The 14840-nt window shown below is 38.6% G+C and overlaps 1 protein-coding gene across 3 annotated transcripts in view; it reads left to right on the plus strand.

Moving 5' to 3' along the window:
* The window catches only part of ZCCHC2 (zinc finger CCHC-type containing 2), a 41267-nt gene extending 26693 nt beyond the window's left edge, over window positions 1–14574 (plus strand). For 2 of the 3 annotated variants that reach the window (XM_082752215.1, XM_082752216.1), the window contains 7 exons: window positions 1306–1363; window positions 4027–4165; window positions 5747–5811; window positions 6701–6795; window positions 9196–9324; window positions 10062–11570; window positions 12555–14574. In XM_082752215.1, coding sequence (XP_082608341.1) covers window positions 1306–1363; window positions 4027–4165; window positions 5747–5811; window positions 6701–6795; window positions 9196–9324; window positions 10062–11570; window positions 12555–12622 — 2063 coding nt within the window. In that variant the 3' untranslated portion in view covers window positions 12623–14574. The remainder of the gene's footprint in view (window positions 1–1305; window positions 1364–4026; window positions 4166–5746; window positions 5812–6700; window positions 6796–9195; window positions 9325–10061; window positions 11571–12554) is intronic. The other variant, XM_082752217.1, reaches the window with a different exon arrangement.
* The last annotated feature ends 266 nt before the right edge of the window (window positions 14575–14840 follow it).

Genomic DNA, 14840 nt, shown 5'->3' on the forward strand with positions numbered 1-14840 from the left:
TTATGCTGCTTTAATAAGGATTTTACCTGTTTGGGACTGTAGTGAATATTGATTACAGTCTGAAAGCTTATGTTTTCCAAATACCTCAGAAAACAGTTCGTAAGTAGAAGCAGCAGTCCAGTGGCTGGTCAGTAATTTCATTCTGTAACGAATGTCAAGCCAGTTTCACGTTGCTTTGAGTAATGAACAGGTAGAAGTTTCTGGTAGGTGGAAAGGCTGAGAAATGGGGCTGGTAGGTGCACATGGACAGATGCACTAGCTTTCACAGAAAGGCACCGCTCTTATCCTCTTACACGCTAATAACTAATAAGCTTGTAGTTGATCTTATGTGCAATCAGTAATCCACACATGCAGTTCAGACAGACTTTTCTTATTTAAAATTGTTTTATTATGTTCTTCTGTATAGTTCAGAATACACCAAGTAAATTTACAGTATATTCAAAAATAGCTCAAGTAGTTTTATTTATTGTCCTTAAAAGGAATTTGTTCAACTGATGAAGCTACAAATGCAATGCAGAACACCTTGTGTGCCATTTTACTAAGGTGTTACCAGAAGTTTTAAAATGGAAGTATTTTTTTTCAAGTCATTATTTGCACTTCTGTGTTGCATTGACAGGAGTTCAGGCACTGTGATGGCTACCAAGAAGGCTAGTTGCAATTGAAAAAAACTTGTTTTTGTTAAAGTTCAACCATTGTTTTAAAGAAAGGGGCAGACCATGAATCTAAGGTTCTTGTTTCTTGTTTGAGGCGGTATCTCTTTTTGTGTCTCATGTTATTTGTAAAGCTTTACTTGCCCAGTGAAATTTATGATGGTCAGAATGCAATACTTCTGTGTAAGACTTATCTTCATTCACTATTCAGAACTCGTCAATGACATGGGATTTTGAGATTCATTTTAGTAGCCAAAAAAAAATTACAGAATACTGTACTTTTCTGACTTAATTCACTTTCTTCTTTTCATCCCTTTCATACTGGACAATACTCAGTCACACATTTAGTCCTTATGACTAAATCTAGAGGTGAGCAAACTTGGGGTTGTTATAGTTCCTATTATTCTGTTTTATTCTTTTGTGAAATTGAAGATAAAGCGTCTTGATTCTACTGTCTGTACAAACTGATCTGTCCTTTATGCAACATCTGTTAATTTCACCACTTTAAATTAAGTCTAGTATATTTAATGGAGATGTCTTCCACTAAGTGTCGGGTAGTGATAGAAAGATGAATTCTCTGGATTGACCTAAAAGAGAAAATAATTGCTGTTGGAATCATGCTTTTTGCTTTTTTTTTTTTTTTTTTTTTTTCCAGATGTAATGCAACACACAACAGTCCACAAGAAACATAACGGAAAAAGTCCTGTTGCCAAGTAGGTACCAGGATGTAATGTGCCCGTGCTACATTTCTGAACTTCATTTATTAGTGCTTTGGTAGCATATTTTTCCTTCTAGATTAAAGCTTGGTTGGTTGGTTGTTTCTTTGATTAACTTAATATGTATTAGAAAGGTCTATGTAATGTGGACAAGTTCTGTATTAAAACTCTACTGAAAACACTATAGAAGATTATGTTTCTGAATCTGTAGGGTATAAGTCATTTGGAACTCTCTTCTTTCATAAATTTTGTACGTCTTCTGTTTAAGTTGATATTTTGATTTTGTTTATAATCTGGGTAATATCAATTTGTATTTTATATTTTTTTCCCTTGTGCATGCACACATGCATATATGGAAATTTCCAGTGCTGCTGATTCTCAGCTTTTCTTCAATAGTTTCAAAGATGGTCTTAGAGGAGAAGGTAGCCCATTCTTTCCCTTCTTTTGCAGCTAAAGCTTGTATACCTTGCTTATTTAAATCCATTCACTTGTTACTGTATCTTAACCAGAATCTTTGGAGACGTTTGCACATAGTTGTGCAATATTTTAGCTATATTAACAGAAAAAATGGATAGAGTTTTTGTTGTGGTTTGCAGTTTTGTTCTGTGTTTAACTGTTACGTTATCTGTAAGATATATTTATCTCAGGGAAAAGATTTACTTGAAATTACAGTAATTAACAAATAACCATAGTGCAAAACTGTTTGTCAAAGTTCTGTGAATCTTAACCAACAAAATTCTTGTGAAATTACCGATTGGACAACTTAGTGATTTGGATTCTTTTTGTATTTAACCCTCCTATGTTACTCTCAACTTAAATTTGTCCAAGACGAGAATGGCATCTTAACAAAATCTTTGATTATACCCGTGGTTAGAAAACTACTATGAAGTCATAAGAGCTCAATCCAAGCTTATTAACATACAGTTATCAATCCAAAAGAATTAGTCTTCTTTTTTTCTTATTTCTTGTATAATAAAGCATACTAGAACTGACTGTTGTTTAGGATCTCTCTTTAAAGTGGGTTTTTAGAAGCAACTTGATGAACTGGGACAGATCTTTCCAAAAATCTTCACCATAGAAATTCTTTTTGCTAGCTGTTATTTTCTTCTCAGGAGGGGAAAATGTGTTTACCACTTGATTACTGAAGGTCTGTTAATCCTCCTGTGTTCACGTTGAGACTCTCCTTAAAACCTATGCCTGCTATTTATAGGCTCTAAAGAAATGGCATTGAATGATACTTTTCTCTTTTAAATGTATACAAAATTTTCTAGAGTAAATAGTGGTTCATCTCAGACAGCATTGGTACATTTTGGGAAAATTTATACGTTACATCTGTCTGTTTTCTGTTGTTATTTAAGTATGGCAGCATTACTCTTGAAAAGGTCCAGACGTTTGCTTGGAGGAATGAGGTTGAACATCTGAAATAAATATTTGCCAGTATTACAGCTTATACAAAATGACAACAAATTTAGCAGCAGCTTCACTTAATCCTATTTGGCAGAAGTTTCTAAAGTGACCTTGCTTAGATCTCTACAATTATGGACTCATGTCTCTGCTTAGGGACTGCCTTGGGTTCTCACCATTTGTCTGAGATTTTTTGTTTTGTTTTGGTTTGTTTTTAAATATTCTATTGCATGTCTTTTAAAGTAGTTTGAGCACTTACTTCCAGAGGTGTTTGGTAAGTAGCTGCTGGAACTTCAGCATGTCTTCTGATTTGGAGTGAGCTAGATTTCTGCCATCATGGGAACTGATTAACATCTCATATTACAGTAATTTTCATGTGCCTTGACAAAAGCCCTGAATTAAAAGGTACTTTCAATTTTCAGCATGAGTATTTTTATAAGAATTTCAAAGTATTAATTCTTTTTTATCCCCTTATTTTTTGCATCCAGTGAATAGTAGGACACGTTTTTGAATGGTAGATGAGAAGGTTATAGATCCATGTGCCCTACTGACCTTGTGAGACCCATGACTGTTTCTCCAGCAGTCTTCACTGACAAGTGCTCTCAGACCTAGTTAAAAGTTGCCACTGACTGGCAACTGCTAAGAGAAGCTTCAGTGGAAGGCATTATAAGGCCCACAGAAAATGCCAAATGCAACTCCCATTTCCCACTACTCAAATCTAGTAACCTTCAAGGTTAAAATATGAAACAAGAGGACTGGTTTGAAATTCAAATAAACACAGCTGCAGCATGATTTGTAAGTAGCCATGCGCTCCTTTTCTTATATGTGTTATGAATTCTGAAATAGTAATTACAGATTTTGTCATTAATCATAAGGAAGAAAGAGAATGAATTCAGAATACATTTCTTTCTGGAAAGTTTCCCCACATCTTGTATGACATAAGTGAACAAAAAGACTGCGTGCAGAAATATCCATGAAAGCTGTTCTCTCAAGTACTGTTTTCTCCAAATGTTATTTTTCAGAATTTTGTGTCAAAGTATAGTAGACTTTCAAAAGAAACTCCATTTATGTTCAGATCATTACAATAACTTTAGTGTGCAAGAATTCCTGTAACTTGTCTTTAAAATGTCTTGAATTTCTAGAGTCTTCTGAAAGCAAAATACCTGTTTCCCAGCACAATGCTAAAATGCGGATGTTGGTAGGAAAAGCTCACAAGTTTGTTCACATTGGCACAGCTTTTGCTTTTTTCCTTGCAGCAGCACTAGTAGTGCAAAATGTTCTTCACTGGATAGCCTTAACATACAGCACTCTGAGCAAAATGGGGTAATGGACTGGAGAAGAAAAAGCTGTATTGCCCAGCAGCACCCAGAGCACTGTACAAACCTACTTGACCAGGTGTGTTGTTTTTACATTTAAAGCAGTATTCTGAAACTCTGAAATGAGGAAACTGTCCTCTACACATGATTATATTTAGATTTGAAAGATGAAGAACACTGCTAAAATTGTAGCAATGACTGCTCATGTTCAAGTTGCAGGTGACCTACCTTGATTAGAAAACCCCTCATAATTTTCACACTTATCACTCTGTTGAAGTTTAAGTATTTTGTTTTGAATTTATAGCTAAAACATCCCCATAGGATGTGTGCAATCAGAAAGGTCTTAATTTCTTAGCAGGAATTTCCTGTTATTGTAGTGTGTTGTACAATAAGTTACAATTCTCTGTAACATCAGGGAGAATTTCAGAAGGCCTAAGGAATTTGTGTTGTTGCAAGCAACAAACTCAACATGGTATTAATAAGTAAACTATAAGAATGGTGCAGCAGGGAGTACAGATTAGATGTACCCCCATCTATCTTACTTCCATTATCTAAGTAACTTAAGAATTAATCTTCAATGAAAAAGTTAATAGCTGGATGCATATATACACGTTGTGTGAGATTTTTATTTATTTATTTATTTTGTCTCCAGTGGTCAATTTTGGTATGAGTGTGGTCAAGAAGAATAATTACTCATAAGTAAATTAATGTACTGAAATTGAGGGAAGGGAGGTTGCTCACTTTTTCATCTGAAAAACCTTGAATATTAGAATTGCTTAATATTGATTTCATTCCACATGTAGAATTTGGCTATTGATTATTATGTGGGGAATGGCAAGCCAAAGTTTCCTTATTTCACAAACTATGGTAATGAATTGAGATTTGTTTTCAAAGCAGAAATGGTAGACTGCATCAAAGCTTGAAGTACGTGAGCTTGAGGCAAGACAAAATTGATATACCGAAGCAGGAAAAGCTACTTCCCATTTAAAAGATTTCCAAATACAACGTAGGCAGAGACTATTTTTGAGTTGTCACAGTTTTTACTGCTTTGCCAAATATGAGATATCACTAGCAGCTAGTATATACTTACAGAAAAATGCAGATGTTGTGTTTTTTCTAATACGCTCCTAGGTGGTATTTTACAGAGTTCAGTTTAGCAGCAATCAAGGCCAGGTACCTGTTTTGTCAAGATGTAAACATAGCTTGCAATGTAAAAATAATTTGCCACATGTACTCTTCTCCCCCTCCCAATCATAGTTCCACTTAAATCAGAAGTTCTGTAGCCCCTTAAGCCTTATGATTAACTCTGATGAGATGACTTCTTTTCGAGGAAGGAGTTGTTGGGGAGTATTTGATGAAAAGTGTTGGGTTTTCTCCTCAACTGGAAAGACTTGCTGATAGCAATAATTTGATTGATATCTCCTGAGTATTTGGAAGTAGTAATTTGCTGTGTCCTTTGCTAATAATAGCATAATCGCAAGATGATATGGATGATGCTGAAGGTCTGACCGCACTGTACAGATAGTTGTTTGTATGGCTGTAGCATCTGTGAGCAACACTAGTTGTGAGCTCGTAGATCTTTTAAGTCTAAGAGGTTTTTTGTTTGTTTTTATGATACAAATTATCTTTTATGACCCTCATTCTTGTATGTTCTGTTTAGCATACAGGGGAAAAACGAAGTCTGTCTGCAGTAAGCAAGAAGAAGGGAAAGCCACAGCTGGAAAAGTAGGTTTCCAACGTAACCAGTAATCCAGGAACAATGTGGGGTGCATTCACTCCGATAAACAGAGCGTACAGTCAGTTAGGTGCTTTGTTTTACTATTGTGGAACAAGAGCTGGCATATTGTGAGACTAGGCTATATAAAAACCTTTTATCTTTTCAAAAGAAATAATGTGATAAATAGAATGTAGTTGTATGCATTTCTTTCCTAAAATTGTCAGTTGACATTTAGCAAACAGACTAAGGAGCAGAAGCAGGTTGAGTGATACAGAATTACCTTTTCTTTCCTTTATATTTATGTTAAAGTTAAAAATTGAAAAGCCGTCCTGAAAATGGTGAGGATCAAGTAAGGACAGACAGGGGGTGGTAACTTGCTGAAATGTTTTATTGAAGATAACTTGTGAATCAGAGGGCTTCAGAACTTCCTGTGGGCTACACAATCCTCCACTGTAAGGAAGTGAAAAAATTTATAACCTTATCTAATAAGGTTTCAACTTGACTTCTTGTCATTTTATTACTCCGTAATCAGATGCTTTTGCCCTAGTCTGGGGTATGGCTTCATTACATTCGTTAGCTTTCAGGAAAGGCTGCAGAATCAGCTGCGACTTTTTTTTTTTTTTTTTTTTTTTAAAAAAAACTCTTGTGTGTTTTCTTTTAGATCTTTATTCAGAGTTTAGTAACACTCTTGGCAGTTTAATTACTAGTATATTAAACAAATAAATAAAGGCTATTAGTGCATTATCTACATTTGTTGTTAAATACACATTTGTGGCCTGGACTTACTGCTTTTGTTTACAGTGGCATTCTGTTTTCATACATGGTTGGTTATCTGTGCTCATGCGTTTGGGAAGGGAAAAAAAAACAAAAACAAAAACATGAAAATTATTTACACAGGGAGAAAGCAAAGAAAACTGACTGCCGGTTGAATAACAGGACTAATGGAGTTAGAGTTGCAGCATCACAGCACATACGTACAGGGACAGCAAAAGGTAAGATGGTTTCTCCTAAGCTGTTTGTAAGAAACAGAATTTCTAGTTTTGCCTATTTATTCATTGTTCTGCAGTGAAGAGGAAATCACAAATTTGAAGTTTATTCCAGTGCAAGTCAGCATGTTGGCTGTCCAGTCTGTGCTTTGACTCGCTGGATAAAATGTGCTAGACACAGTATTTTGTGTAACATTGCTTAGGGTATGTATCCTTTTGTGCAAAACTGGAAACATTCTAGGAAAGTCTTCGTAAATTGCCTTAGGTAGAGTGGTAGTTGCAGAAACAGAGTTAGGCTGTATGAAATTCAGCAGTCTGAGTGTGTGGAGGTCCAGCATCTTGCCATTAGCATTGCCTTTGCAGCTCACTAGTTTCATGGATTGCTAGTGCTGTGGGGCACTTGTGGAACCTGTTAGAAAAACCCACTGGTGTGAACCTTTGGTGAATTGTAGTGCATAAACCAGGTGACTGCTGAGCTCCAGCACAGAACTGTGTGCGCTGCCCTAACAGGGTTTTCAAATTTAGGTAATCCAGCAAAATCTAGCGTCTGGGCCAGAATTTGTATACATCAGTCAGTGCTGAGCAACACAAATATAATTTTGTTTTAGTATGTTGAGCCTTCAGGTTTTTATTATCTATTTCTGAAGGGCTATGTTACCTATTGGCTTTGATGTCTTGATGTTTTCCAGCCTCCTAATATCAGTTGCATCCGTGTCTTTCTCATGTTAATTTTCCCAACAAAAGGATGAAAAAGAATTTGCCTTTTTCTATACCACCCAATTGGCCTGAGTGTTGAAAGCACTCTTTCAAAGTGCCTTGTCTTGCTTGTGCTTCCCCTTGGGGTACAGTCTTGAACAAGTTTTCATTCTTTCTTCTCCTCACTTCTTACCTTTGAGAGTTCCAGGTAGATCCCATTGCTGAATTAGTGTCATGTGCTTTACGGGCAATTTTTGTTACCTTCTAAAATCTGGCAGAAACTTCAAGAATTCACTGTTCACAGTTAGCAAAAACAATATGCTTGTAAAAGGTTATAGGTAAGAGCTGTACAAGTAGAAAAAATAATCTACAGGACAGCTTTTTGTATATGTGTCTGATTGCTTACTGCTCTTGTTGTCATGCAAAACACACTGAGTGTTTATGAACTGCTGATAACTTTCAGAGGTTGTGCAATTTTGTGTGACACAGTGCAATGCTAAAAAGGAGTGCTTTGTGTTCACCCACTGCGCACTAACCCACAGATGTGAAACTGCTTCCTTGATGGAGATGGCTAGTTAAGGCCGCTCCAAGAAGAAACTGCAGCCCGCAGAGTTTAGAAGCAATTCAGTCTTCAGGGATGAGCTTTCTGCCTGTTTGTGTACAAACAGCAAAATGTCATCTGATAATACTCTTGGGAGAGCAGTCTACAAGAAGAAAAGAATCACGTTGCTGTCTGAATCTCCCTAGCGTTATATCTGAAAGTGTGGTTTGAAATGTCCTCTTTTGAGTCAGTAGCTCTTAACTGCATCATATTTTCTTCCATATTTCATTCCCTGTTTTTAGCTTTTGAGTCCTCATTTAGTTACACTTGCAATTTAGAAGACTTGATCTTTTATAAGTGCTTTGGACTTTTTGAACTGTTGTCAGCATTGTGAGATTGACACTTCCACTTCACATGATATTTTAACAAGGGTTTAGAATATGTAATAATTTTACCAAGTATAGATTTCAGTATAGGTTTTCTCTAACCGGGAAAATGGTTTCAAGAGTCAAAACGTCAGGCTGAAGAGTCAAAAAGTCATGGTGAACCTGAAAGCCGGAGCATTCTGGCTTAGAGTTGGCTTCACTAATAGGATCCAAACCCACCCTGAAATCCGATTTCCAGCAAATGAGTTTCACACAATACCTTTCAGAATTTAGAAAGCAATTTTACACATCTGTAGTTCACCTCTTTTTCCTTAAACAGATTTTGTTGATACAGTTGGCTTAAAGCCAGTTCTTGAACAAGGTGTATTGTTTGGGCTGTACCTGCTGAGTTAGCTTTCTGCCTTTGTTGGTACGACCAAGGAGTATTTCACCTATTTGAATGGAAACAATTGACTGCTGCCATGCAGAGGAAATTATTATTACAGTACACTTCTTGTAAGCATCACAAAACTTTTGAAGGGTTATTCTTTTGATTATTCTGCATAAATGTGAATTTTCAGTGTCACCTTTTTTAACGTGAAGGATTCAGTCATCAGAAATTTCGGGACAAGACTAGCCCTTGATGCACGGAGTTAAAACGTTAGAAGTAGAAGGGAGAGATGTAATTAAGTAGGAACACCGTATAACAAACAAAACTCTGGACTAGCCTGATGTCAGCAAACCAAAATAATCTCACTTCAATATACTAAGATTAAAAATAAAAATGCCAATTTTTATTTTTAGATCTGAATTTGGACGCTGGATCTGGTCATGATACATGTGGAGAAACATCATCTGAAAGTTACAGTTCTCCTTCTAGTCCACGACATGATGGGAGGGAAAGCTTTGATAGTGAAGAAGAAAAAGACAGAGGTTGGATTTGCGGAGAGTGTGCATGAACTTCTCTATTCCTTGACTAATCTCTTTCTTGTTTCTTAATTTTAATTGAATTCTCAGTTTTATTAGCTGCTCTTATTTGTGAACTCGCCACAGATAACGTCTTGTTCTGTGAGTTTTGTGGCTGGATGGTTTGAAGGCTTCTAGCAAATAGCATGACTGTTTGCATACTGTTGTTTCAGATTGCTACGTTCATGTATGTGGTACATGATATCCATATTTTCAGACTTCTGTGGTGTAGGTCTCTTGATTAAGTTCAGCAGCACAGTATATGGAAAAAACGTTTAATGTTTAGCATAAAATTGACTTGTTTTACAGCAAAGCATGCCCATCATTTCTGAGAGGTTCTTCTCTTTGTCTTTAATGACTGTTGAATTTGCCACTCCTTCCAAATTTGAGTAAACTGTGTTAATATCTTTCTAGGTAGATGCAAATTCTTAATGTAGTCTGTGTACCACCGTTCCCATTTGCAGATACTCACAAGTCAAAGACACGGTAGCTTGTTAGGCAGTTTGGTATAGGCAAGTGATTGAGATTGACCTACCCTGATGCGGATGAATGAAAGTAGTCTCAAAGTTGTTCTGATTCAGGAAGATGCGACTATCGTTTGTGTCAGCAAACGTAGTTTTATGTGGGTGAATGAGTCCAGGGTGAGAGTTAGTGTAGTTTCACATGCGTTCTTCCGACTCTGACAAATGCTGTTTTCTCCGCAGATACGGATAGCAATTCTGAGGACTCTGGGAATCAAAACGCAACCAGGTTTACAGGCTACAGTGCTGTCAGTTCATCGAACATGAACAAACCATCCGCTCAGATCTCTGCAGTCAATAACGAGAACGGGAGCCTTCCGGAAGATCCCCTGAACGCGAAGTTCCAACACATTTCCTTTATGCCTGCCTTACACTGTGTGATGCACAGCGCTGCCCAAAAGCCCGAAGCAGTTGTCCCGCCGCCCATCTCTGCAGACGGCAAAGCGATGGGGATGCTCGTGACCACGCCCGTTGCTGTCTCACCGGTGAGAGAGTCTGCGAATTCACCTCCTGGCGGAATGGGCCCAGGGACTTCTGGCGAACCCGAGAAACGCCTTGAGCTGATGGCTTCCCCTTTGCCAGTCCCATCCACTTTCCTTCCGCACTCTGTCCAGCCTGGCAGCCCTGCTTTGCATTTGGCAATACACAGATTGAAAATGCCCTCTCCACAGGGATCGACAGAAAGTTGCACAGTTAATGGACCGCAGCAGCCGACAGGAAACTTAAGTATCGGATCACCAAATACTGCCTTTATCCCAGTCCACAACCCAGGTAGTTTCCCAGGATCCCCAGTTCCTACGACAGATCCCATCGCGAAACCTGCGTCCCAGGTGGTAGGACTGAATCAAATGGTGCCTCACATTGAGGGAAACCCAGGAGCGATCCCTCAGCCTACCAATCTGAAGGTAGTTCTTCCAGCAGCTGGTCTCTCCACGGCAGCAGCGCCACCTCCACCAGCTTCGTACGCTTTGCCAGGCAGTCCCCACGCTCCCAGCGTGCTGCCCACCCAGAATACAAACGTGCTGAGCACTGTAGCCACTTCCTCGCCACCTCAGTCCGCTGGGCTAGGCGTCGGCCAGGTGCAGTCCACCGTTCCTCCCGCCATACCCACCCACACGCCAGGCCCTGCCCCCAGCCCGAGCCCTGCTCTGACACACAGCACTGCACAGAGCGACAGCACGTCCTACATCAACGCTGTTGGAAACAATAACACTAACGGGACAATGTTACCTCCGCAGCAGTTGGGATCGGGTCCCTGCGGTTCCTGTGGACGTAGGTGTAGCTGTGGGACCAACGGAAGCCTTCAGATTAATAGCTATTTTTATCATAACCCACTTCATGGACAAGTCTACAGAGTTCCATCTTTCTTCACTCTGCCATCACTTTGCAATGGCAGCTACCTCAACCAAGCACATCAAAGCAATGGAACACAACTTCCTTTCTTCCTGCCTCAGTCTCCGTATGCAAACGGGCTCATGCATGACCCGGTCATGGGGAGCCAGGCCAACTATGGTATGCAGCAGATGGCAGGATTTGGGAGGTTCTATCCCGTCTATCCAGCACCTAACGTAGTTGCCAACACAAATGGGTCGGGGCCCAAGAAGAACGGGAACGTTTCATGTTACAATTGTGGTGTAAGTGGACACTATGCGCAGGACTGTAAGCAGTCATCCATGGAGGCCAGTCAACAAGGTAATCATGATAACTCCCAGCGGACTTGCTTTTGAGTTTAGCGGTTTCTCTTTACCTTCCTGAATGTGCTGTTTCTGGTCTTGCAGAAAGGTGTGCGTGCGTGTGTATGTTTTGTGTAAATGGTTGTGCATTAGTGACCTGCTCTAAAACCGCAAAGCATCTTATCTCTGCCTGAAATTTTTGTAGAACAGAGCAAGGGAATGGGATTCGCAGCGCCAAGCTGAAAATGGGCACGATTCAGAGCTGGGAGCTCGAACTGTATCTGTTCTAACTTGTCATTCCTTTCACTGGTTTGTTTTTGGCATTATGTTGAGATTTGCATGTTGTTCCAATTTTTCCATTCCTGTTCAGTGTTTTTTGGAGAGAATTCATTGGCAAAAAGTGTAGAAAATATCCATTACTGTCTATAATGTGAACGTGAATCCGTAAAACTTAGGAGAACTCAAAAAAAGCAAAGTGGCCATTTGATAATTTAACTTTTGTAAAGCTTGCCTTTGCACAACCAGCCATCCTCTGTGCCCCATCGTGAAATACACAAATGAAATGTGCTTCAACTTTTCAGACAAGTTGCGGCAAAAAGGCAGAAACCAATTGGAACTAAAAATCAAAGGCTTCAGTCTTGGGTGCCGTTTCTTTCTCCCTTCAAAACAGTGGAGAAAAGGCAGCGTTCGCACGGAACGTGCACTGCTCCTGGTTCTTGGCCTTGGACTGGAACAGGAAAGACGAGCCTTGGTGGGGTCTTCTTTTCTCTGCTTTTTTTTCCAACAGTGGTAGGGTCCTCTATCTGCTGTCTGTGGTTTTTAAAAAACTGACATTTTTAGCGAGCAGTTGAAAGAAAATGGTATAAAATCTTGGGACCTACTTTGAAAGCACTGGAGGATGATAGTGCCTTTTGAAGAGCATGTCCATTTTGATACCTTGTAGTGGTTTTGTAATCCATTTTAATTGTGAGCAGTGACTTAGTAGTTCTCTTTCCTGTTTTAGGCACTTACAGACTGAGATACGCACCTCCCCCTCCCCCTTCCAATGATACCTTGGATTCTGCAGACTGAAACAAGTAAACATTGCCTACTTAAACTGAAGCTTGGGAAATCGGGGGAAGGTGTGTGTGGGAGGGGGGGTTGGTCTTGTGTTTTGGGACATTCCCGGTTTTATATTCTTTTGGAATTTTTTCATTGCTTTTGCACCTCTGTTCCGTACAAAAGAAGAAAGCTGAGTCCCTGGTCTCCTCCTGGTTCTACAAAAGGCTTGCGTAATGCATGTAATTCACACGCCCAGCCAAACAATCAAAAAGAGCATTCAAACCATGCTTTTGCACTGAAGACTTGAGACATGTGCAATGTTTACTGCATTTAAAAAAAAAAAAAAGTCCTCTGACCTCTGACATCACTGGTGGAGCAGCCATATGGTGAAAGAAGAAGCTTGGTCATGTTCCCCACCACAATCTTCTCCCCCTCCCACTCCCTGTCCTCTTTATGCTGCTGTTTTATTTTCTTTTCCCTGTCTGTCCACGTGGATTCGTTGGACTCGCATGAGTGTTTAGCAGTTCATACAGACCCTGCCCGTACTCTAAATTGATGCTCATGAATCGAGGGGAGATGTTCAAACGTCCTATTAGGAGAATCCAAAGGAACACACCACACTGTGTGTGCTATATCTGCTAAAAATACATATACACAGCTCTTGAGAGTCCCAAATAATGAAAATACATAGAGCAGGAGTGGCTGAAACTGTGTGGACTTGAACAGATTTTTAAAAATGAACAAGCTTAAATTGACAGATTTTTCTTCCATTGTAGCTTTTTAGCCTGTATGTTCAGCAAAAAGAAAAAAAAAAAAAGGTGAAAAAAATGGTATGAATGTTGTACTCAGTGTGTTTGCATTTGTAATGAAAGTTGACAGCATTTTTTCCTTTTTTAAAGCTATTCTACATCGTGTCAACACAGAATGAACATTACTTGATTGAATATTTTTTTCCTAAACTATTAGTGTTGCATTGTACTTAGAATGTAAATGTTTTATTTCAAACTGAACAAAAGCTATGGTTTTCTACAAAATAGTCAGGTATTAGTATTAGAACCTGTCTACCAAATAGCAAAGTCACTATTTTATAACAATTTACCACTATGCGTAATTACGGTATAATGTGAAAGACTGAAATGAGTGTTAAGATGGTATTAATCATGTCAGTATCATGAGTAAGTAAGTTTAATGCTGCTGTATTTTTTATTTTATTTTTAAAAGCCAATATACGTACTAAATTGCTTCCAGGTAATATTTGATTTCCTAAAGTGCACTGAGGTTATCTGGAAGATGAGTGTATTTTTTGACTGCTGCATTCAACACCGATGAACAACTACCACTGTATATCCATAGGGTTTGGCATTCCTCACAGTTCATGGCAGAAATCTTTTTTCTTAAACTAAGGCCCGGTGTCCGGTAGAGGGATGAATGAAATAAAGTCAATCTTTGGTTCAGCCGTCTAATAAATTGCTAAACAAACAAACAACAACAACAACAAAAAACTTGAAGAAAAAAAAAAGCTTGATTACTACATTTCTTCATAGGTAGCATTTATATTTATAGCACCAGTGTACATTTTGAAACTTTTTTCTTGGAGGGGGGGAACGGGGAGGGAGGTAGATGAAAGCTTTAATTTAAAAAAAAAAAAAAAAGTTTAAGTAGTAAATGAAAATTATTTTGATTAAAATTTTTATTTGATCTGGGTATTTTTGGACCACTTGAAATGAATGAACTGCGTTTGAGTTGAAGTGAGGGTGTTAAACCACCAATGGACTTGTATTGTGAATTACCTGCCAGTTGTACTTTATGGAACTTATTTTATGATTTAAAATACTGTACTGTAAATAGGAGGTATGTTACCTTCTCTTTATTTGTATGTTTACCATATACTTTGATATTTGAAATGTACTGGAAAGGTCACTTATATTTCTAGAAGAGATTGGATTTTATGCAACCTTTTTCCTTGACTTAACAGCAATAAAAAAAGAAAAAAAAAAAAGTACCCGTGTTCAAGTACTGTCCTTTATCGCTGAGAAAAATGAAATGAAAGTGGTACTTTGCCTCTGGGTAGAGGATGGGAACGTGGAAGGTTTTGGCAAGCTCCTGTTTTGGTTGGAATCTGTCACTTTTAAGATGAAGCTGAGAGTATTTGACTTCAGGTAAGATCAGTCTTGTCACTGCAGCCGGGATACTGTCTCTTGCTGTCAGCTCCTCTACGGCAGACAGATCTCGTGGGAGAAGGAGGATG

The sequence above is a fragment of the Aythya marila genome (genome assembly GCF_965140915.1).
Source record: "Aythya marila genome assembly, chromosome: 2".
NCBI classification, from domain to species: Eukaryota; Metazoa; Chordata; class Aves; order Anseriformes; family Anatidae; genus Aythya; species Aythya marila.